Source organism: Erinaceus europaeus, chromosome 7 (genome assembly GCF_950295315.1).
Source record: "Erinaceus europaeus chromosome 7, mEriEur2.1, whole genome shotgun sequence".
Taxonomy (NCBI): domain Eukaryota; kingdom Metazoa; phylum Chordata; class Mammalia; order Eulipotyphla; family Erinaceidae; genus Erinaceus; species Erinaceus europaeus.
Genome location: NC_080168.1, coordinates 52,250,803 through 52,274,742, shown reverse-complemented (window position 1 = coordinate 52,274,742; position 23,940 = coordinate 52,250,803). Strand labels below are relative to the sequence as shown.

Sequence of the window (23,940 nt, the reverse complement as noted above, 5' to 3'; positions counted from 1 at the left end):
GTCCCCATGACTACACAGCTCTTTCGGCCACACGATTTTTACCAACTTTATTGACTCCCAGCCCCGGGGACCCCTCACTGTCCACCTCCCCAAACAGATCGCTCCGGCTCTCGGTGACATCAGGACCAACTGCTGGGGGAGACAGTTCTCCGGTGGAGGCAGCGGAGTCAGAGTCACTTGCTCTTTGCCTTCTGGCTCTCTGTCTTCTTGGGCAGTAGCACGGCCTGGATGTTGGGCAGGACACCGCCCTGCGCGATGGTCACTTTTCCCAGCAGCTTGTTGAGTTCCTCGTCGTTGCGGATGGCGAGTTGAAGGTGGCGAGGGATGATTCTGGTCTTCTTGTTGTCTCGGGCCGCGTTGCCGGCCAACTCCAGGATCTCGGCCGTCAGGTACTCGAGCACCGCCGCCAGGTACACGGGCGCCCCGGCGCCCACTCGCTCCGCGTAGTTTCCTTTGCGCAGCAGCCTGTGCACTCGGCCCACCGGGAACTGCAGGCCTGCGCGGGACGACCGCGACTTGGCCTTGGCCCGCACTTTGCCGCCCTGCTTTCCACGACCAGACATATTTGCCTCTCGCCTGAAACTCCAGGGAGAGAGAGAACACTGTGTCCCTTTACCAACTTTGTTGCTACTGGGTAATGCCCATTGGACGCCGCAACATCTGCGGCTATAGCTAGCCAATGACAGGCAGACCCCACTCCTAAACAGCCCGACGGATTGGAAGGAGTCTTCTCCAGCTCTGTCCAATCCAAAGCATGCATTCCTAGTTTCATTTACATAGCTGCCCACTGGATTGCTGCTGCGGGTGCTGGGACTTAGTTCACTTTGTCCGGTTTCAACGTTGTTGCTTACTTCCAAGAAAAAGTAAGTAGTTTTCAGAATTAAGAAAGCATGATTAGCATCAAAACTGTTCCAGTAAAGAACTACTCCTTTCATAAGTAAAAGGTACATGAAAACACAACTTCCCAAAAACTAGCCATTGAGGTCGGAGGCAAGGGCAGGGTTGGTTGCGGGGTGAAGGTAGGGGGTTGTTCTTCACGGGCGCGTTTCCAGCAGCCTGAACCTGAAGGAACTGGGTAAAGTTGCCTTCTGTTGGAATGGACCACTCCAGGCAAGTTATTTTATGCCCGGTCCCAGCTCTGATTTTCGGTATCTTGGGACGTGTGAGTGCTTTTAAATTTTTTTATCTCTATTTATTGGCTAGAGACACCCAGAAATCGAGAAGGGATGGGGAGATAGAGAGGGAGAGAGACAGAGAGACACCTGCAGATTTGACTTCATCACTCGCAAAGCCTTCCCCTGTAAGTGGGGACCGGGGGCTTGAACCCTGGTCCTTGCGCATTGTAACATGCGCGCTCAACCAAGTGCGCCACCACCCGGCCCCTCAATGCTTTGTTTCTTCAGTGAAGTTTTGGATGAGAAGTAACCACAATACAGGCACAATGCAGGGTGGCAGAGTGTTGTGAGGGCCAGGGTCAGGTTGGTGTCACGACCCCTGCCCAGCACATGGTTAGCTGCGTGAAGCCTGGGTCAAAATTACGAGATAGCGGCCGTGCGGCCACGAGTGTGGGCCGGCGATCTGCCCAACCTCTAGGCTTTCCCCTAGGAGACAGTGTCTTGTGATCCTATCTAGCTCAGAGATAAACCCTTGCTTTCGAGTAAAAATTCCTTCAGAAACATCCACGGGCTGGATGAGTGGTGACTGGTGGGGTGAAGGCTGGGTTCTAACAAGTGAAAATGATGTGAGTGAGAGAGTTGTATAGTCCTGGCGTCCTGCCCAGATATGATTTTGCGCTGCGCCAGGCGACCTGGAGCAAAATGCCGCGCGGGGATCGCTTGATTGAGGGTGCTTTCCCAAGGAGATTGTAGGGGCTGGAGATGGGGCACTCACCAGCGTGCAAGCCAGTAGGGGGCACCGGAGAGGCAAGGCGGCACCCAACTCAGTCTGATGGTCAGCTGAGTCCTGGCTTTCCATAACTAACCTTTTATATGGGGGCTACGAATTGGCCTTATTATCTAATACTTTGTTTTGTTTAACTTATTTTTTTAATGGAACGCTTCCCGAAGTTACACTGTCATCTTTTTTATAGGGGCTACGATAATCTCTGTATCGGGTTCAGCTTGAACACATTTGATTCAGTTTTTGTTTGCTTATTTTCTCTGTGTACCGCATATCTTTCTTGGTCTTTATCTTTCTTCGCCTGATCTTCTATAGATCCATACATGTTATTGAAAATGGCAGGATCCAGTATTTTCTTTCTTTTAATTTCTGCCAGGAGTGGCAGATTTTATTTATTTATCTATCTATTTATTTATTTATTTACTAGATAGGACAGAGAGAAATGGAGAGAGGAGGGGAAGACAGCAGGGGTGGGGGAAGACAGACACATGCAGACCTGCTTCACCGCTTGTGAAGCGACTCCCCTGCAGGTGGGGAGCCTGGGTCTCGAACCCGGGTCTTTACACCGGTCCTTGCGCTTCATGCCACGTCTGTTTAACCCGTTGTGCTATTGCCGGACTCCCTTTTTTAAATATATATATTTATTTATTCCCTTTTGTTGCCCTTGTTTTATTGTTCTGGTTATTATTGTTGTTGTTGATGTTGTCACTGTTGGATAGAACAGAGAGAAATGGAGAGGGGAGGGGAAGACAGATGGGGAGAGAAAGACACCTGAAGACCTGCTTCACAACCTGTGAATCGACTCCCCTACAAGTGGGGAGCCGGGTGCTCGAACCGGGATTCTTAGGCTGGTCCTTGCGCTTCAGCCACGTGCGCTTAACCCGCTGCACTACTGCCCAACTCCCAGGGTCCAGTATTTTCATAGATGAGTAGTATTCCTTTCTGTATATAAACCACATCTTTATAACCCAGGCATTTATAGGTGGGTGTTTGAGTTTTCAGTTCTTGGCTACTGTAAATATAGCTGCACTAAATATAGGAGGTGCATATGTCTCTTTGAATTAGTGCTTCTGTATCCTTCAGGCAAATGCCAGTAGGGTGATAACTAGATAACATGGAATTTATATTTTTAAAGTTTTTGAGGAAGTTCCATATTGCTTTTGAAACAGGTGCTTCCAATTTGCATTCTTATTAGTAGTGTATATGGATTTGTCTTCTCACCACCTAGTTTTTAACACTTGTTTCTTGTCTTTTAGTTAGTAGCCATTCTCACTGGCATGAGATGATGTTTACTTTTTTTGATATGCAGTTCCTTAATAAAAGATGAACAACTTTTCATAGTCTACCTACCTGTATGTCTTCTTTGGAGAACTATCTTATTCAGATCTCTGCCCATTTTAATGGATTTTTTTTTTAGTTGTATTAATTAGTTGTATATTCTTCTGCTATTCAGTAGGGTGTTTTTGTTTTGATGTGTGTTTCTTTTGTTGAGTAAAGCTTTTTAGTTTAATATTGTCCTATGTGTCTATTTTTGCCTATATTTCTCTTATTGTCAAACTCAAATACATGTTTAAAGATGACGTCAAAGAACATATCTCATGTTTTTTTTTCTTTGTGTTTATGTTGAACAGTCCTTTAAACTAACCGATCACAAGAACAGTCACTAGGAGGTGCTATTTAAGTTGAAATCTGGTAACATTAAAGACACCAAGTAGCGGAGGGGGTCCAGGCAGAGGGTATAATTTCCTTAGTGGGTGAAACTTAGTGAACAACACTAAGAAAGACAAATGAAACCTGTAGTGTGGCAAAATAATTATGTACAGTAGTGATTCTTGGAGTGTGTGACCCATGGACCCTGGTTGAGAGAGACCACAAGATAGTTTAAGAGACCACAAAGAAAAACTGTAACTATTAGTATTTAGCATTTATAATAACACTAAAACGTTATGTGCATTTTAAATGACATTAATCTTTTTAAAGATTTTTTTTTAAACTTTAATTTGATAGGGCAGGGAGAAATTGAAAATAAAGTGGGATAGATAAAACTGTAACTATTAACATTTAGTATCTATAATAATACTAAAATGTCATGTGCATTTTAAATGACATTGATCTTTTAAAGATTTTTTTTAAACTTTACTTTGATAGGACAGAGACAAATTGAGAAAGAAGTGGGATAGAGCAGGAGAAAGTGACAGAGAAGTACCTGTATCACTGCTTCACCCCTTGTGAAGTTTGCTTCCTGAAGGTGGGAACTGGGGGGGCTTGAACCTGGGTCCTTGTGCCTAGTAATATGCAACTAACTAGGTCCACCACCCCCTGCCTCCCACATGACAATAATCATAATAACTGAGAAGTAATGGGGGGGTAAAACTTTTGTAACCACAGCACAAATTAATGCAAAGTAGATATATACTTAAAAGTTTCTGGGTAACTGATTTCAACTAAATAAATGTTTAATTTCAGTCAGAAAAAAGTACTGACTGTGCACAAAAATGGGACAAAGGAAGTAGTATAGGGCATGCAGAGTTTACTAAATGAGCTATCTTCTAAAGAAACTCATCACTAGGCAATTCTGTCATGTGTGGATATCATGGAGTATAATTCACAAACCTATTAATAGGGTAAGTCTACTATATGCATAGGCTATATGTAGTGACCACTATCATATAGATGGTTAGCTGTTCTCCAGAAAGTTAAATTGATTCTGCTGTGTAGTGAATGACTTCAAAAAACAACAGTAACAATTGTAATGTTTATATTAAGTGCCAGGAATTTTATAATACAATTTCCAAATTTAATACAAACTTTTCCCCAAGCACCAGAGGAAATTACACATAGCACCTATAGTAATAGAATTTTCACTTTTACTCCTGTTAGCATTTCTAAAGGTTCCTAGGTATTACCTGAACGTTGTTCAATAAACCTATTTGTCCTAGGTGCTGTTATGAGCCCACTGAGCACAAATCTCAAATAGGTGCTGTCTCCAGGAGGTACAGTTTGCTAACAAAGTGCAGTACCCCACTGGATGCTTCTACTCCACCTCCAGAAGAGACCACCCTGCAGAGTCCTGAAAGCCTAGAGCAGGGAACCAATTTTTTGGTCACATGGGGAACCCTCTCCTTTATCTAACAGGCCTATTAGGCAGTCTATCAATCATCTATTGCATTTTATCAGGTTGTTCTTTCATTATTTTACACCAGCCTTTTTTATTTTTCTTGGAGCTAAGACAGGCATATATGGGCTGGACTAGAGTTAGGGTTGAGTAATATGGCAGCTGAGCTGTACACTTTAACATTTGGCTATTTCCCTCCAGTTACCTCCAGTTCTTCAGGTAAGTGAATGTGGTTGGCCAATCCTATCAGTTACCTGGCAAATGGACCCCATATCCAAACTCCACCAAGTGTTACAATTTAGGCACATTAGCTAGAGTAAAAATTAAATTTGTTTTAGAAAACAAACAAAAGACCATCAATTTAGGTAATCTCAGTTTCATCTAGTTAGGAAATATTGAGAATAAGATTCATATCTAGCTCCAAGGTAAGTGTGTGTGTGTGTGTGTGTGTGTGTGTGTGTGTGTGTGTGTGTGTGTGTAAAATGCCCATGTTCAGTGGGAAAACAATTACAGAAGCCAGACCTTCCACCTTTTACACCTCATAATGACCCTGGGTCCATACTCCCAGAGGGATAAAGAATAGGAAAGCTATCAGGAGAGGAGATGGGATACGGAGTTCTGGTGATGGGAACTGTGTGGAGCTGTACCCCTCTTATGTTTTTTGTCAGTGTTTCCTTTTTATAAATAAAAATTTTTTTAAAAAAGACTATTAGAACTACCAGGTGGAACTAAAATTAGCTCCTTTTTTGTCGAAGGGTATATCATTCTGTTCCGTTAGTGCTTTCCCTCACTTTCCAACCTACAAAGGATGCACTAATAAACAAAACTGACCATTACTCTGTTCATGAAGCATTTATACTTCAAGAAACTACTCCCTCCCTCTCCCTGGGCTCAGAGCTGAGGGAGATCCAGACCAGGCAGGTAGAGGCAAGAAAGTCTGGGGAATAGGGTGAGGGATGAAGGGGAGGGTGGTGGTCTTAATAGTTTTTGTTTGTTTGTTTGTTGTTTTGTATTTTTAATAGCATACACAGTGGTTACCAGCGATATTCATAACAAAAGTTATTAATAAAATGCATCTAAAAATAACTACTTTCCTTTTCAGTGTGACAAGCTTGAGAATGTCCTGGTTGTGGGGAGAGAGTTAGTTAAGGGGAAAAGGAGGTTGGAATAAGGGACCCTGGCTTCCCCTACAGCCTGAACTCCCCTCCTCCTTCCACCTGAATCTGGTACAACTCCTCAGTAGGAACAGGGACCAGAGAGTCTCCATGACTCCAGGACTGGGACAAAACCTCTCAGTTATGATATAGTGTTCCACTTAAGTGAGGTCATGACAGAATGGGGGTGGGGTGGGATGGAAGGAGGATGAAGGGGGTAGGGGTGGATGGGACAAGAAACCAAAAAATAGAAAGAAAAAAAAACCCAAACAATCCCCTTTCCCTTCTAACTAGTCCCCAAGTCTTTCAGTAGTCAGACCTGGGAGTGGAGAAGGGTGTGAATTGGTAGGGGGAGGGGCACATTAAGGTAACATCTTTTTTCCTTTTTCTCAAGCTATGAGGAAGTAATCCTTCAGTCACTGCAGACAGAACAAAACAAAGAGTACTATCTAGCTTCTCTAGAAAAACAAAGAGTTCTTTTATAAGGACTGAACTATCAACCCAATTAACTACACTGGCATCCTGAGAAATGGAATGAGCCTATTTCCTTTTCTTATGTTGAAGAGAAAACATATCGAGTTATTTCCAGAAAACTTCATTACAGTTAAGATACATAAATATTGTTTCCAACACACATTTTCCAGAACAACCCAGCCACCTCGAAGAACTAATCCAAGAGCCATTAGGAAACTTGATTTTTCAACTAATCCTGACAAGTGTGCAATAGTCATCTATCCAATTTTTCCTGAGCACACAGGAATACTGCACTTACGGGCCTAGAGAGGAGTTAGAGGAAGACAGTACTCAAAAACTGGAGTTTAGAAACAGGTAAGGGAACTCCAGGAAACAAATATAAGGAAAAGAAACAAACTCTTAGCCTATAGCACCCTAGATGCTGGTGTTAGATTTGATAGGTAGCTCTAACACACAATTGTGATTTGCATACCAGTAGGAGCACCTGACCTTGTAAACTAGGTAAGAATACTTTGAATTTTATTATATACTTTGAAGAAAGTCCAAAACCCTCATAATTCAGCAAATCCTAAAGTCTTTAGTTACCACAAACAACTCATATTTCAAACTTTTCTACCAGTCACTTAGCCTTGTTCCTGTTCTCATCCCATCATTCTAGACACAGATCTGAACACCTTTCCACAACTTGCCTAATTTGGAGGAATTGTGGGAAGGTGTTCAGATCTGGTATACACTTGACTGAATTTTGGGGGAAGTTACCCAATTCTTCCAAATTTCCACTATAACACAATCATGAAGCAGAAATTGGTTTATCTATGCTATCACCCCATTGCTGAGAACAACTACAGGATACACAATGAACTTTGATTGCATGAATGAGGCAAAGCATCTTTTTCTTAAGGAAGATACAAGGAATCCCATTTTTATTTTGTACATTCTTTTTACAAGTCTTCAGTCCTGGGAGTCGGGCGGTGGCGCAGCGGGTTAAACGCATGTGGCACAAAGCGCAAGGACTGGTGTAAGGATCCCAGTTCAAGCCCCTGACTCCCCATCTGCAGGGGAGTCCCTTCACAGGCGGTGAAGCAGGTCTGCAGGTGTCTATCTTTCTATCCCCCTCTCTGTCTTCCCCTTCTCTCTCCACTTCTCTCTGTCCTATCCATCAAGAACAACAATAACTACAACAATAAAACAACAAGGGCAACAAAAGGGAAAATAAATAAATATAAAAAAAACTTTTTTTAAAAAAGAAATCTTCAGTCATGTAGCATGAGGGGTGGTACAGTTGATAGAACATCTGACTTTTAAGCATGACGTCTTCAGTTCAATCCCTGGCATCACATATGCCAAAATGATGCTCTAGGTATGCTCATATGCTCATGCCTGACCTATCTATCTATCTATGAACATTTAAAAATATGTAAGTCTGGAGGCCGGTGGTAGCCAGCAGGTTAGGTGCACATGACCTGAAGTGCAAGGACCAGTGTAAGGAATCTGGTTCAAGTCCCCAGCTCCCCACCTGCAGGGGAGTTGCTTCACAAGCAGTGAATACCTGCTGGTATCTTTCTCTCCCCCTCTCTGTCTTCCCCTCCTCTCTTGATTTCTCTTTGTCCTATTCACCACCAACAACAGCAATGGCAGCAATAGCAGTAACAACAACAATAAGGGCAACAAAATGAGAAAAATAGCTTCCAGGAGCACTGGATTCGTAGTGCAGGCACCAAGCCCCAGTGATAACCCTGGAGGCCAAAAAAAAAAAAAAGTGATTCTCTTTTTTTAAATATTTGTTTTATTTATTTATTCCCTTTTGTTGCCTTTGATGTTTCATTGTTGTAGTTATTATTGTTGTTGTTATTGATGTCATCATTGTTGGATAGGACAGAGAAATGGAGAGAGGCGGGGAAGACAGAGGGGGGGGAAGAAAGATAGACACCTGCAGACCTGCTTCACAGCTTGTGAATCAACTCCCCTGCAGATGGGGAGCCGGGGGCTTGAACCTGGATCCTTACTCCAGTCCTTGCTCTTTGTAACACCTGCGCTAAACCTGCTGTGCTATTGCCCGACTCCCAAAAGAGTAAATCTTCAAACAAAAGAAGTCTTCAGCCTCTGTCCTATTAGGCCTTTATCACTGGCTATTTCTTTCTGTATTGCTGCTAGCCTCCTTGTTGCCCCACTCTTCTCTATCTCCTCTTATTTCCTCCTTTCTTCTCCTTGGAAAGCCCTTAAGAACTTCAAATTTTTATTTTTATCATACAAAGCAGTTTCTATTTTATTTTATTTTATTTTATTTTATTTTTTACCAGAGCACTGCTCAGCTCTGGCTTATGATGGTGCAGGGGATTGAACTTGGGGCTTTGGAGCCTCAAGCATGAGAGTCTGTTTGCATAACTGTTATGCTATCTATCCCCACCTATTTTTCTATGCTCAGCTCACAGAGTTCATATATCCACATCGATTTGAATGTAAAGCAAAATAAAATGGCATGTTAGTTACTTGACTCTATCTGATTTCATGTTATTCTGTGTTGAATAGGATCAGTAAGTATGTTCCTTCACAAGAAAATGAAATCAGCTAAAACAGGGGTCATTAAAAATTATTTATCCCTTAAGGTTTTTGTTTTATCTTAAAAGCGCCATGTTCATTTATTCACTGCCTGGTTGATGTCAAATCAAAGGATTTTGTTAGGAGCCCAGATTTCCTGATGGGAGTTCTGAGTCTGTTTTCTTATATGACCCACACCCCTAGTGTATCTCATACTATTTTCTTAAAACTTGATGTCTTAAGATAGTTGACAAGCTCTCTAAAGGCAGAACCCTTTCAGTATTTTGTCATTACCCAGTGATTTATATTAGTATTGCCACAGCATTTTTTTTTGTAATTTGCCTTTGCTTAGGATTTACAACATTTAAAAATGTATTTTATTAAATTAAAGAACATTTAACTAAAGACATAGTTTATTAAATAAGTCTGGCAAATTTGGACACAAACACAGGGGCACTTGGTTAGTAAACAACTGAACTGGAAGGAACAAGCATACATGTGCCCACTGGCTGCAAGCATTCAGTATGTATTTCAGATATGCTAGTGTGTCTGTGAAAGTTTTAGGCAAGAAATGCTTCCCTATGGGTGAGGGGGTTAGCATAATGGTTTTTATAAAAGATTTTCATGCCTGAGGCTCTGAGATTCTAGATTCAATTCTTGGCACAACATTAAAGCAGGGCTGGGCAGTGACTTGATTAAGAAAATAAAATAAAGTAATAAGAAGAAGAAGAAATAAGAAATACTTTCCTAGAACCATTCATCCTCAATAAAGTGAGATCAGAACCTCTACCTGTGTTGGGAAGACAGCATAATGGTTCTGCAAAACTTTCATGCCTGATATCTGTTCAATCCCCACCACCACCATGAGCCATACCTGATCCATGCTCTGGTCTTTCTCTCTGTGTCTTTCCATAGCACTCTCTCATTAAAATAAAATTTAAAAAACTATATTAAGAAGAAGAAGAAGAAAATCTTTGCCTTTGTTCTCAGGAAAAAAGTCAAATGTTTTCAGTTTTATTTGCTCCTTAATAAAGTCAACTTTGAAAAACTGCTTTCTACATCCCTCCTGAGGTAAGGAGAAAAAGAAGTCCTGGACTATAGTACAGTGTAGAGATGCAGTGCTCTCCTTTAAGATCAAGTGATGAGAGGACCAAGGGAGATAGTATACAAAAAGAGACTCAAAGTATTGCTAGAACCAGGTGTGGCACAAGACATGCCCTTTTGTTCAGCTGCCCTGGACCTACAAGGACCCATTTCCTTCTTTTTTCTTATCTCTAGGGGTTCTGTGTTCCATTGAAGTCTATCTCATAAATCTTCCAACTCGAGTTTTCCATTATTTGCTTTTGACCCTTGAAACTTTCCCAGCAGAGCCTGCCTCCCTTTAGTTATGATCTACATGCTAGTTGCTTTCCAACATAGAGATACATAAATTTTGTTTCAGGAGAGACTTTTATCTTGATCCTTCATGAAATTCTTTTCCAGATTCCCAGAGCTGCATCTACCTTCTGTATTCATATTCAAATAAAAAGCATCTGGTAATTTACCTACCTCATCTGCCCCCTGACATGGCTTTCTCCCAGTTTGTAATTTCCAGACCAAATTAAAAAGAAAAACCGTCTACTCTATCTCCTATCATAGGAAATAGGAATAGTGACAACTTGACAATCAGGTTTGAGATCACAGTTGGCCATGGAATATGCAAAATATTAAAATCATTACCTGCAGCAAAAGTTAATGACCCTTATGATGCAACCTGCCAGTTCCTTCTTCCTTACATACACTGAAAGTTTCCAGGGAAAACCCACTCACTCAGTCACCATCACCTACCCCACCCTAGAAAACCACACCAGTACTTTCCTTCTCAATCAAAAATTAAATCTTGTGAGGCATAAGGATACTTCATCCTCCCTCTAGGAGGCACCAAGACCTATCTTTTCCCATATGAGCTCTTAGTGATATCTCATACTGTTTCTCCAGTGGTCATCCCTCCATTTCCATCCTTTATCCCAACACTCACTCTGAAATACCCGTGACGTGATCAACAAGTGTTTCCACTTCCTATATCACATATGGACTTGCCCCTGCATCTCCTGGCTATTTGGGAATACAAGGAGCAAAATCTTTATATATAGATATAGATATAGATATAGATATAGATATAGATATAGATATAGATATATTTATTCCCTTTTGTTGCCCTTTTAATTTTATTGTTGTAGTTATCGTTGTTGTTATTGGTGTCATCGTTGATAGGACAGAGAGAAATGGAGAGGAAGGGAGGACAGAGGGGGAGAAAAAGATAGACACCTGCAGACCTGCTTCACTGCTTGTGAAGTGACCCGCCTGCAGGTGGGGAGCCGAGGGCTTGAACCGGGATCCTTATGCCGGTCCTTGCACTTTGTGCCACCTGCACTTAACCCACTGCACTACCTCTGACTCCCAGGAGTGGAATCTTATAGATGGGGTATGTAGAGGTGCAAACATCCCAATAATATGGTCTCTAGCTTAGGATATAAGTACATGAGGGTTCAGTGTAGTGTTTTATTTATTTATTTATTTATTTTAAGACTTTCATGCTTGGCACTCCAAAGTCTTTTGCTATTTTTTAATTTTTATTTATTTATTAGATAAAGACAGTGAGAAATTGAGGGGGAGGGGAGATATATAGAGAGACATCTGCAACCCTGTTTCACCACTCATGAAGCTTTCCCCCTACCAGGGGGACCAGGGGCTTGAACCCGGTCCTTGCACACTGCAATGTGTCCACTTAACCAGGTGTGTCACCACCTGGCTCCCAGCATAGTATTTTTAAAAAATATTAATTTATTCCCTTTTGTTGCCCTCGTTTTATTGTTGTAATTATTATTGTTGTTATTGATGTCATTGTTGTTGGATAGGGCAGAGAGAAATGGAGAGAGGAGGGGAAGACAGACATGGGGAGGGAAAAATAGAAACCTGCAGACCTGCTTCACTGCTTGTGAAGTGACTCCCCTGTAGGTAGGGGGCTGGGGGCTCAAACTGGAATCCTTAGTCTGGTCCTTGCACTTTGTGCCACCTGCACTTAACCCGCTGCCCTACCACCTGACTCCCTCCAGCATAGTATTTTTAAAAAAGTATTTTTGAAGACTTGTTCTGGGGGTGGGTGGGAGGTTTGCATGAGACACAGAGAGAAACCAGAGCACCACTCCGGTACAGGCTGTGCCAGTTGATGCAGGAAGCTTCAGGGTATAAAAGCCTGACTCTACCAGTTGAGTTATTCCCTCAACCACTATTCTTTTAGTTTGTGTACATCCATCACAGATGTGCCTTCATACACAGGACCTACTTCATAGTTTAAAAATATTTTTGAAAGAACAACTTCCATTCCTTTTTATCAACAAGAATGCTCAATTGCAGAACTTTCAGTTATTTGTTTGTTTACCTCCAGGGTTATTGTTGGGGCTCAGTGCCTGCACTACGAATCCACTGCTCCTGGCTGCCTTTTTTTTTTTCTATTGGATAGGACAGAAATTGAGAGAGAAAGAAACTGCAGACCTGCTTCACTGCAGGTGGGGAACCTGGGGCTCAAACCAGAATCTTTCTTTCAAAAAACAAATAAATAGGGTAAGAAGAGCCTCTGAGTTGGTTAAACACATCTATATACCAAGAGTTTCATGTACCTCCAACTTCACAAGGAAATATAAATTTTGCTATAACTGGTTGTCAAGTCATTGATAAATAGTGACATTACTAGATCAATCAGAGCTCCACCTCCCAGTATTTCCATATTTCTATTTTGACCTAGATTGTTCCAGACTCCATGGGAGCTATTCTCACACCTTCACTGTCTACTTAAAACAAAGCATAAACTATGCTCCAACTTGCTCCTCTTTGTGAGAGCTGGGGAGCCGGGTGGTAGTGCAGCAGGTTAAGCACACGTGGCGCAAAGCACAAGGACCAGTGTAAGCATCCCGGTACGAGCCCCTGGCTCCCCACCTGCAGGGGAGTCGCTTCACAAGCGGTGAAGCAGGTCTGCAGGTGTCTGTCTTTCTCTCTCCCTCTCTGTCTTCCCCATCTGTCTTCATTTCTCTTTGTTCTATCCAACAATGAAGACAGACAAGAGTAATAACTACAATAAAAAAACAAGGGCAACAAAAAGGGAAAAAAATAAATATTTAAAAAATTGTAAGAGCTGCTTGAAGCACAAGGATCCCAGTTAGAGCCTCCTGGCTCCCCACCTGCAAGGGGGTCGATTCACAAGCAGTGAAGCAGGTCTGCAGGTGTCTGTCTTTCTCTCTCCTCTCTGTCTTCCCCTCCTCTCTTGATTTCTGTCATATACAACAACAATAGCAAAACAACAACAGGAGCAACAAAAATGGAAAAAACTAGTCTCCAGGAGCAGTGAATTTGTAGTGCAGGCACTTAGCCCCAGTGATAATACTGGAGATAAAAATAAATAAATAAGTAAATAAATAAATAAATACATTTTAGACCTTAGTAATGCTTTTTCTATTTACCCAGCTGAGTATATCAAAATCACTTTTTTGGGGGGTAGGGGGAGAGGTAAGAAGAGAGAAAGAGAGAGAGCATATGCAAGAGATAACAGCAAAAGAGACCTTCAGTGTGCTGAGAGTCAGACTCAAACAGCAACACTATCCAAGTGAACTATTTCACTAGCCCATCAGGGTCACTTGACTTGTCCCATCTCTAATGCCCCCACGTTCAGTAAGATAGCATCTCATTCATTTTGCCGTTTAGATAGCTCTTGATCCTGTTAGGTAGCTCCACTGTCTCTGACCTCATCCAGACATAGTTGGTTTTTCACTCTGCCCACAGAAATAGGTACATATTTACACCATTTCCTCTACTGCTGCCACCGCCCAGACCATTATTTCAGAGGCAGCCTAAGTGATGTTTACAAAATCACTCAGCCGTTTACGTTGGAGACTTTAATAGTCGTCACCAAGACTGGGGATATTCCTCCACTCATGCTGACGGTTCTATCTTAACCGACTGTGCTTCAGCGAATGACCTCTCCCTATTATATGATCCCAAACAGCCAGGCTCTTTTCACAGTGCTAGATGGAATAAATACTCGTCACCCGACCTGTGTTGGATTAGCACAGTCAACGGCCAAACCTTTCCCGCTACGAGACAAGTTCTCAAGATCTTCCCGCACAGTCATCACCGCCCAGCTATCATCCACATTGGTCTCCAGCTCCCACTGATTCTGTGCTCGGAGAAACTAAGATGGAACTTTCGGAAAGCAAAGTGGCATCTGTTCAGTGATCTTACCAACAAATCTATTCCTGCAATTCCAATTAACTCTATCCCCTCTGAAGATTCCTATAGGTGCTTCCACCAAGCCATCTTCAAAGCAGCTTCCCAAGCTATTCCTTGTGGGAGACGTGCTAACTATACGCCTTGTCTTGATGCTGAATGCGAGCAACTACTAAAGCAGTATGATGAGTCGGGCGACCCAGATGTGGCCGACCATCTCATTGCCTCCCTGGATGCAGGACGCCAAGCCCGCTGGCAACAACTCACGGAAAGTCTGAACTTCACCCACTCAAGTAGGAAGGCCTGGAAGCTTCTTCATAGTCTGGGTGCTGATAGCCAACCCTCTCCCGTCTCCCATCCTCCCGTATCTCCAAACTCAGTGGCCAGTCACCTAACTCAAGTTGGACGTGCTAAGATCAACCCAGTCTGGAAAAGAGAAATCTCCCATGAGTGGTCATCCCACTTCTGTTTATCTTGTCCATCTCCAAAACTCTCTCCCTTTACACTGTCTGAACTGGAAGACGCTTTGAAGAGGGTTAAACCGGGAACGGCTGCTGGCTATGATAACATCACCCCAGAACTCATTTTTAACTTGGGCCCCGTGGCAAAGAAGTGGCTCACTACATTCCTGTCCCACATCTTGGAATCCGAATCTATGCCCAAAATTTGGCGTCGTGCCAAGATAATAGCAGTTTTGAAACCAAAGAAAGACCCAACACTGGCCGCCAGCTATAGACCAATTTCTCTCCTCTCCATGTGCTACAAACTCCTTGAGAGGCTGCTTCTGTCACGTATTTCTCATCTTACAGAAAAATTCCTATCACCCGCCCAAGCTGGTTTCCGCCCAGGAAGATCTACCTGCGAACAAGTCCTGGCCCTCTCAACTTACATTGAAAATGGATTCCAGAAGAATTTAAAGACGGGTGCTGTCTTTGTTGATCTTATAGCAGCCTATGACACGGTCTGGCACCGAGGTCTCCTAGTCAAGATCTCAAGATGCCTGCCTCCATGGGTGGCCAACACTATATCGTTTCTTCTCCAAAACAGAAGATTCCGGATGCATCTGGGTGACAAGTCTAGCAGATGGAGACTTGTTTCAAGTGGCCTCCCCCAGGGCTCTGTTCTGGCTCCTACGCTATTTAATATTTACATCAATGACCTTCCAGAAACTTCTTCAAGGAAGTTCATCTACGCCGATGACATCTGCTGTGCAACTCAGGCATCCAAGTTTGACATCCTCGAGGAAACACTCACAAAAGACATGTCTCTGATATCTGATTACTTTAAAAAATGGCGACTAATCCCTAGCACTGCAAAAAACAGTATCATCTGTTTTCCATCTACACCATGCCTCGGCCTGGCGTGAGCTTAATGTGCAACTTGACGATACGAGAATCCGGCATGAAGCACAGCCAGTCTATCTTGGCGTTATTCTTGACCGTACCCTGTCATTTCACGAACATCTCATAAAAACTGCAGCAAAGGTGGGCGCGAGGAATAACATCATTGCAAGACTAGCCAGCTCCTCATGGGGCAGGAGCGCTTCCATACCACGATCATCAACTCTGGCATTATGCTATTCCACTGCGGAATACTGTGCCCCAGTATGGTTCCGTAGCCCCCATGTCCACTTGGTCGATTCCAAATTATACTCCTCCATGAGGATAATCTCTGGAACCATCCATTCCACCCCGGTTCCATGGCTGCTAGTTCTTAGCAACATCACCCCGCCAGATATTCGTCGGGATGTGGCATCATCTAAGTTCATTTCCCACGTCTACGCTCGACCGGACCTGCCAATATACGCGGATATCTTCGCCCACCCTGTCCAACGCTTGACGTCTCGTCATCCAATCTGGTCCCCTACGCCTACACTGAACTTCTCTGTTCCAGACTCTTGGAAACAGAGTTGGCAGTCAGCTGAGGTAAAGAACAAACACCTCATCACAGACCCCTGCAAGCGTCAACCCGGCTTTGACCTAGCACGTTATGATTGGGCCCTCCTCAATCGCTATCGAACAGGCCATGGCCGGTGCGCCACTATGTTCCATCGCTGGGGAGCCAGAGACGACCCGAACTGCCCCTGCGGCCCCAGACAGACTATGACCCACATAGTCAACGACTGCCACCTCTCCAGATTCAAAGGAGGTCTCAAAACTTTACATCAGGCTCAACCTGACGCTGTTGACTGGCTACAGAAGAAGGGCAAACGCTAGAAGAAGAAGAAATTATTATTGTTGTTATTGATGTCATTGTTAGGTAGGACAGAGAAAAGGAGAGAGGGGGAGAGAAAGCAGACCTGCTTCATCGCTTATGAAGTGACTCCCCTGCAGGTGGGGGGCCGAGGGCTTGAACCAGGATCCTTAGGCCAGTCCTTGTGCTTCGTGCTATGTGTGCTTAGCTTGCTACGCTGCTGCCCAACCCCCAAGAGTCTTTAATTTTTTAGGAAGAGGTCATGTTAATGCAGCATGTACCTTGCCTTTGGCAGTACTGATTTTTTTCCCATTGTTGAGTTTAGCTATTCATAATTATTTATTTAATATTTGCCTTCCCACTAAAACGTGTGCTTTATGAGGAGTTTATGTATCTATATTATTCATGGCTATATGCCCAGTTCCTTACCAATGTTTAACACAGTCAAGTCTCAATAAATAATTGCTGTCTGAGTGACTGAAACATAGCTCTTTCTAGTCAAGGACTGGGTTTCAATGAGAGCTATAATTTAAGCATAATTGCCCCATCATATTTATGTTTTCCTTTTGCCAGTCATCCTTTATTTTCTATTTTCCGAAGGTTTACATGTATAGCCTTCTTCCTCTTTTTCCTCTTCCCAGTGCTATGTCACAAATTGATATATTTTTTATTGGGAGAGGCCCAGATAATATCCTTGTTTATAACTTGACCTTTCTATGAGCAAACACACAGTGAACTTTGGCTTTTCCTACCATAATGCGGCTGCTAATTGCTGACAGGGAGGCAGTATTCCATTGTTCACGTGACTAAGCAAGTATGATCAGAAAGGAGTGTGGGGAAGAGTGAACGGAGGAACCCAGCTAGAAGCTGCCCATTTCCTGCCTTCCTTAAAGTCCAGAGAAAGTCAGCAAGGCACAGGGAGCATGGTTATGAGGTGAGCAGGGTCATGAAGACATCACTGTTGGACCTAGTTTTGTGGTTACTGCTCCTCCATTTAAGATTGATGTCCTGGGCCTCCCAGTTGAGACGGAACTGCAATGATGGCAGCTATGAGATCACTGTTCTGATGATGAACAACTCAGCCTTCCAAGTGCCTCTGGATAACTTGACAACAGCGGTGAATAAAGGTGTGGATATTGTGAGACAGCGTCTTCTTGAAGCTGGTAAGACTGGTGGCAGGATCCTCTCCATTTCTGCTACCACCTTTGGGACCAGAGGGTTGCTAAGTAAAGACCTTGTATTTTTGCCTAATCATCCAGCCTTCTTTTCATCTTATTTTTAAAATTTTTATTAGTGATTTATAAATTTATAGAACAACAGGGGTACAATTCCACACTGTTCCCACCACCAGAGTTGTATGTCCCCATTCCCTCCACTGGAATTCCTCCAGTGATTCTCCCAAGGTCATAGATATGGGTTATTATTTTTATAACTGTCTTTCTGTCTGTCTATCTATCTATCTGTCTATTTATCTATCTATCTATCCATCTATCCTTCCCATTTTTACTATGGTCCTGCCTTCTCTTCCACTTTAAGTCACAGCTACACCTATTTCTACTTCTAAATGTCTTTCCTTTTTTTCTCTTCTCTCTTGGTCCAGATAAAATTGGGTTACAGAGCCATCTTCCCCTAACTTTGCCCCCTCTTAGACCCAAATTCTTTTTAAAAAACAAATTATTATTATTATTTGCATTATATTTATTTATTGAATTGAGACAGCCAGAAATCAAGAGGGAAGAGAGACAGAGAGATGTCTGTAGCACTGCTTCGCCATTTGCAAAGCTTTCCCCCTGCAGGTGGAGATGGTCCAAAATTCTTTTTGGGGTGTGGAAGGTGTAAGGTCTGCTTCTGTAATTGCTTCTCCACTGGACATGGGCATTGGCAGCTTGATCCATACCCCCAGCTTGTTTCTGTCTTTCCCTAGAGGGTAGGGCTCTGAAGAAGTGAGGTTTTGGGCCACATTGGTGAGATCGCCTGCCCATAGGGTTAAGGATGGAATCATAGTAGCATCTGCAATTTGGTGTCAAATTATTGGAGTTGGAAGGTTGGCATCTCAGGCTTGCAGTATCTGGATACAATCTGAAGCAAAAAGGCAGTGGCAGCATAATATGGCATGATGACATTGCCTTGTTGATTTAGTCGAGGTCAATAGAGGCATAGGGTAAGCTATTGAGAGGAGAGGCATCAAGAAATAAAAGCAAAGTCTCAGAGGTTCTAAGACTGGGAGAAATACAGATTTTAAAGAGAATGGAGAAGGTTTCCTATGGTCTTAAAGTTTAAAAAGGCAATAGATAATTAGTATTATAGCCAAGTAAATTGGGAGCTTATCTTTGAAAAATCACATGGTTAGGATTTACCGTACTATACTTGACCTCACCATGCTTTATGTCATTTACTGATGCCAACTACTAACAAAATAATAGATATTGACAGAAGCTTAGATTCTGGTCTATCTGGTCTAAGGTCCTAGGTAAATTAGTCCTTAAAAAAAAAGTGGGGGAGTTGGGCGGTAGCGCAGCCAGTTAAGCGCAGGTGGCATAAGGATCCCGGTCCAGGGCCCCCCCCGCCCCCCCCCCGGCTCCCCACCTGCAGGGGAGTCGATTCACAGGCAGTGAAGCAGGTTTGCAGGTGTCTATCTTTCTGTCGTCCTCTCTCTGTCTTCCCCTTCTCTCCATTTCTCTCTGTTTTATCTAACAATGACATCAATAACAACAACAATAATAATTACAACAACAAGGGCAATAAAAGGAAATAAATAAATAAAGCTAGTTATTTTTTTTTTTTAGAAATACTCTAACAATTTAAATCCAGTGTCAGAGTTCAATCACTTTACAAACTAGTAACATTAAATGCTTAGACTAAAAGAATATATACTCAGCACTAAAGTCTAGGCAGTTACAGAACTTGAAATATTCTATTTTCCCCCTGACATACAAAATTAATAGTGCTTTATAAGATTATGAGCTAATAGTAGTGTAGTTTCACACTGCTCCCACCACCGAAAGTCTGTGCCCAATCACCCAACCTTCTGAGGGCCCATCCCACAACCCCTTCCTATTTCAAGGCACTGAATCTTCAGAGAGAGGGCTTTGAGTCCTAAAACTGTGAGCTCACTCATAGTCCACTCTGCCTGGTGGTGACTTGACAATGGCCAGACCAGGAAGTAGTCTTCAGTGAGACTGAGTTTACTGCTCAGTTTCAAGGGGATAGCGGCAAACGCTAGAAGAAGAAGGGGATAGCATATTTTCCTTCTGCACCTTTCTCAGAGGCAAGGCTTGACTTAGACATCAGACTTAACATAGTGATCAGTCAAGAAGATGAATTTGAATTCAGTATATAGGATTCATATGGAAACAGAAGCTTTCTCTGGAGCTTTTATCTATTTTTATATATCTATGTTATTACAATAAAGCATTGTCACTAATATCAATTGGCGTTCCAATTCAGTCTTGCAGTTCTTCTCTGAGATACAGCAAAAAGAGTATTTAATTATTTAAAATTTCATTAAGATAATTTGAACATTAAAATGAAATGCACAATATTTGTTAAGATTTTTAAAAGAGAAAAAATACTGCTTATGACAATTTCTAGCTAGCTGGATGTCTCCAATGCCTTTTCACATGCATCTCAGTTTATATATATATATATATATATATATATATATATATATATATATATATATATATATATATATATATATATATTTTGACTTTTTATTATCAGGGGTCCGATACAGATCACAAGATGTATCTGGCCTGTTGCATTATTTTTGTAAATTAAGTTTTTTTTTTTAATTTAAGAAAGGATTAATTAACAAAACCATAGGGTAGGAGGGGTACAACTCCACACAATTCCCACCGCCCAATCTCCATATCCCACCCCCTCCCCCAATAGCTTTCCCATTCTCTATCCCTCTGGGAGCATGGACCCAGGGTCATTGTGGGTTGCAGAAGGTAGAAGGTCTGGCTTCTGTAATTGCTTCCCCGCTGAACATGGGCGTTGACTGGTCGGTCCATACTCCCAGTCTGCCTCTCTCTTTCCCTAGTAGGGTGGGTCTCTGGGGAAGCTGAGCTCCAGGACATATTGGTGGGGTCTTCAATCCAGGGAAGTCTGGCCGGCATCCTGATGACACCTGGAACCTGGTGACTGAAAAGAGAGTTAACATACAAAGCCAAACAAATTGTTGAGCAATCATGGACCCAAAGCTTGGAAAAGTGGAGAGGAAGTATTAGGGGGATACTCACTGCAAACTCTAGTGTACTTCTGCTTTCTTACTTTGGTGCCATACTCCAAACTAAGTCAATTTCTGCTTTGCGTTTCTACTTCTTTTTTTTTCTTACATGCATAACATTCCCCAGATTCCCATTTAACAATACAACCCCCACTATTTCATTCATCATTTTTCATGGACCTGTATTCTCCCCACTCACCCACCCACCCCAGAGTCTTTTACTTTGGTGTAATACTCCAATTCCATTTCAGGGTCGACTTGTGTTTTCTTTTCTAATCTTGTTTTTCAACTTCAGCCTGAGAGTGAGATCATCCCGTATTCATCCTTCTGTTTCTGACTTATTTCACTCAACATGATTTTTTCAAGGTCCATCCAAGATCGGCTGAAAACGGTGAAGTCACCATTTTTTACAGCTGAGTAGTATTCCATTGTGTATATATACCACAACTTGCTCAGCCACTCATCTGTTGTTGGACACCTGGGTTGCTTCCAGGTTTTGGCTATTACAAATTGTGCTGCCAAGAACATATGTGTACACAGATCTTTTTGGATGGATGTGTTGGGTTCCTTAGGATCTATCCCCAGGAGGGGAATTGCAGGGTCATAGGGTAGGTCCATTTCTAGCCTTCTGAGAGTTCTCCAGACTGTTCTCCACAGAGGTTGGACCAATTGACATTCCCACCAGCAGTGCAGGAGGGTTCCTTTGACCCCACACCCTCTCCAGCATTTGCTGCTGTTACCTTTTCTGATGTGTAACATTCTCACAGGAGTGAAGTGATATCTCATTGTTGTCTTGATTTGCATTTCTCTGACAATCAGAGAGTTGGAGCATTTTTTCATGTGTTTCTCAGCCTTTTGGGTCTCTTCTGTGGTGAATATTCTGTCCAAGTCCTCCCCCCATTTTTGGATGGGGTTGTTTGTTGTCTTGTTGTTGAGTCTGGCAAGCTCTTTATATATGTTGGTTATTAAACTCTTATCTGATGTATGGCATGTAAAGATCTTCTCCCATTCTGTGAGGGGTCTCTTGATTTGGGTAGTGGTTTCTTTTGCTGTGAAGAAGCTTTTTAATTTGATGTAGTCCCATAGGTTTATACTTGCCTTAGTCTTCCTTGTAATTGGATTCGTTTCATTGAAAATGTCTTTAAAATTTATGCGGAAAAAAGTTCTTCCAATATTTTCCTCTAAGTATTTGATAGTTTCTGGTCTAACATCCAAGTCCTTGATCCACTTGGAATTTACTTTTGTATTTGGTGAAATACAGTGATTCAGTTTCATTCTTCTGCATGTTTCAACCCATTGTTTCCAACACCATTTGTTGAAGAGACTCTGCTTCCCCCATATAATAGTCTGGGCCCCTTTGTCAAAGATTAGATGTCCATACGTGTGGGGCCTCATTTCTGGGCTCTCAGTTCTATTCCACTGGTCAGTGTGTCTGTTCATGTTCCAGTACCAAGCAGTTTTGATGACAATGACCCTATAATACAGTTTGAGATCTGGCAGTGTGATGCCTCCGGTTCTGTTCTTTTTTCTCAAGATTGTTTTGGCAATTCTAGGTCTTTTCTGGTTCCAGATAAACATTTGTAGCATTTTTTCTATTCTCCTAAAAAATGTGCTTGGGATCTTGATGGGGATAGCATTAAATTTGTAGATGGCTCTGGGTAATATATTCATTTTGATGATGTTAATTCTTCCAACCTATGAACATGGAATATCTTTCCACTTCTTTGTGTCTTTTTTAATTTCTTTGAGTAGTGACTCATAATTTTCAGTATACAAGTCTTTCACTTCTTTGGTTAGGTTTATTCCTAGATATTTTATTGTTTTTGTTGCTATAGAAAAAGGAACTGATTTCTGGATTTCAATTTCTTCTAACTTAGTGTTTGCATAGAGGAATGCCACTGACTTTTGAATGTTAATTTTATAGCCTGACACCTTACTGTATTGCCTGATGATTTCCAAAAGCTTCTTGCTGGATTCCTTAGGTTTTTCCATGTATACTATCATGTCATCTGCAAATAAGGAGAGTTTGACTTCTTCTCTTCCAATCTGTATGCCTCTAATTCCTTGCTCCTGCCTGATTGCTATGGCAAGAACTTCCAACACTATGTTGAATAGTAATGGTGATAGTGGGCATCCCTGTCTAGTACCTGATCTGAGGGGAAATGCTTCCAGTTTTTCACCATTGAGTATGATGTTGGCTGTAGGTTTGCTATATATAGACTCCACTATCTTCAGGAATTTTCCATCTATTCCTATTTTTTGTAGTGTTTTGATCATAAAGGGATGTTGTATTTTGTCAAAGGCTTTCTCTGCATCTATTGATATGACCCTGTGGTTTTTGGTCTTGCTTTTGTTGATCTGGTGGATCACATTGATTGATTTACGTATATTAAACCAACCTTGCATGCCTGGGATAAACCCCACTTGGTCATGATGAACAATTTTTTTGATATACTGCTGTATCCGGTTGGCTAGAATTTTGTTCAATATTTTTGCATCTATGTTCATCAGAGATATTGGTCTGTAGTTTTCTTTTTTGGTTGTGTCCCTGTCTGCTTTTGGTATCAGGGTGATGTTGGCTTCATAGAAGCTGGCAGGGAGTATTCCAGTGTCTTCAATCTTCTGGAAGAGTTTTAAAAGTAGAGGTATTAGTTCTTCTTTGAAAGTTTTGTAGAATTCATTTGTAAAACCATCTGGTCCAGGACTTTTATTTTTGGGAAGATTTTTGATAACTGTTTCAATTTCATTAGCTGTGATGGGCCTGTTCATGTTATCCACTTCCTCTTTACTTAATTTTGGAAGTTGGTAGGTGTCTAGGAAATCATTCATTTCTTCCAGGTTCTCTAGCTTGGTGGCATATAGTTGTTCATAGAAGCCTTGCATGATATGTTGAATTTCTGCAGTGTCTGTTGTGATTTCTCCTCTTTCATTTACTATCTGATTTATTTGGGTCTTCTCCCTTTTTTGTTTTGTGAGTCTGGCTAAAGGTTTGTCGATTTTGTTTACTCTTTCGAAGAACCAACATTTACTTTCATTGATCTTTTGTATGGTTTTCCTATTCTCAATGTTATTGATTT

The 23,940-nt window shown here is 42.0% G+C and overlaps 2 protein-coding genes across 5 annotated transcripts in view; one reads left to right on the top strand and one right to left on the bottom strand.

The window, feature by feature from the left end:
* Window positions 1-30: 30 nt before the first annotated feature.
* On the bottom strand, window positions 31-604 carry LOC103122527 (histone H2A.J). The gene has a single exon (XM_007533142.3). It carries the CDS (start codon window positions 561-563, stop codon window positions 174-176), a length of 390 nt encoding a protein of 129 aa, XP_007533204.1. The 5' UTR covers window positions 564-604; the 3' UTR covers window positions 31-173.
* A 68-nt stretch (window positions 605-672) lies between these two features.
* GUCY2C (guanylate cyclase 2C) overlaps window positions 673-23,940 on the top strand; it is a 104,215-nt gene continuing 80,947 nt past the window's right edge. The window contains exons 1-2 of one of the 4 annotated variants that reach the window (XM_060194420.1): window positions 673-863; window positions 17,632-17,795. In XM_060194420.1, the coding sequence (XP_060050403.1) occupies window positions 17,636-17,795 (160 nt within the window). In that variant the 5' untranslated portion in view covers window positions 673-863; window positions 17,632-17,635. Of the gene's footprint in view, window positions 864-6,818; window positions 6,997-17,578; window positions 17,796-23,940 lie in introns of those variants that run through there. The other 3 variants (XM_060194421.1, XM_060194422.1, XM_007533152.3) reach the window with 3 other exon arrangements.

What these genes read in the sequence shown, in the direction of transcription:
- LOC103122527 (XM_007533142.3), bottom strand. Translation starts at nt 563, where the DNA reads ATGTCTGGTCGTGGAAAGCAGGGCGGCAAAGTGCGGGCCAAGGCCAAG.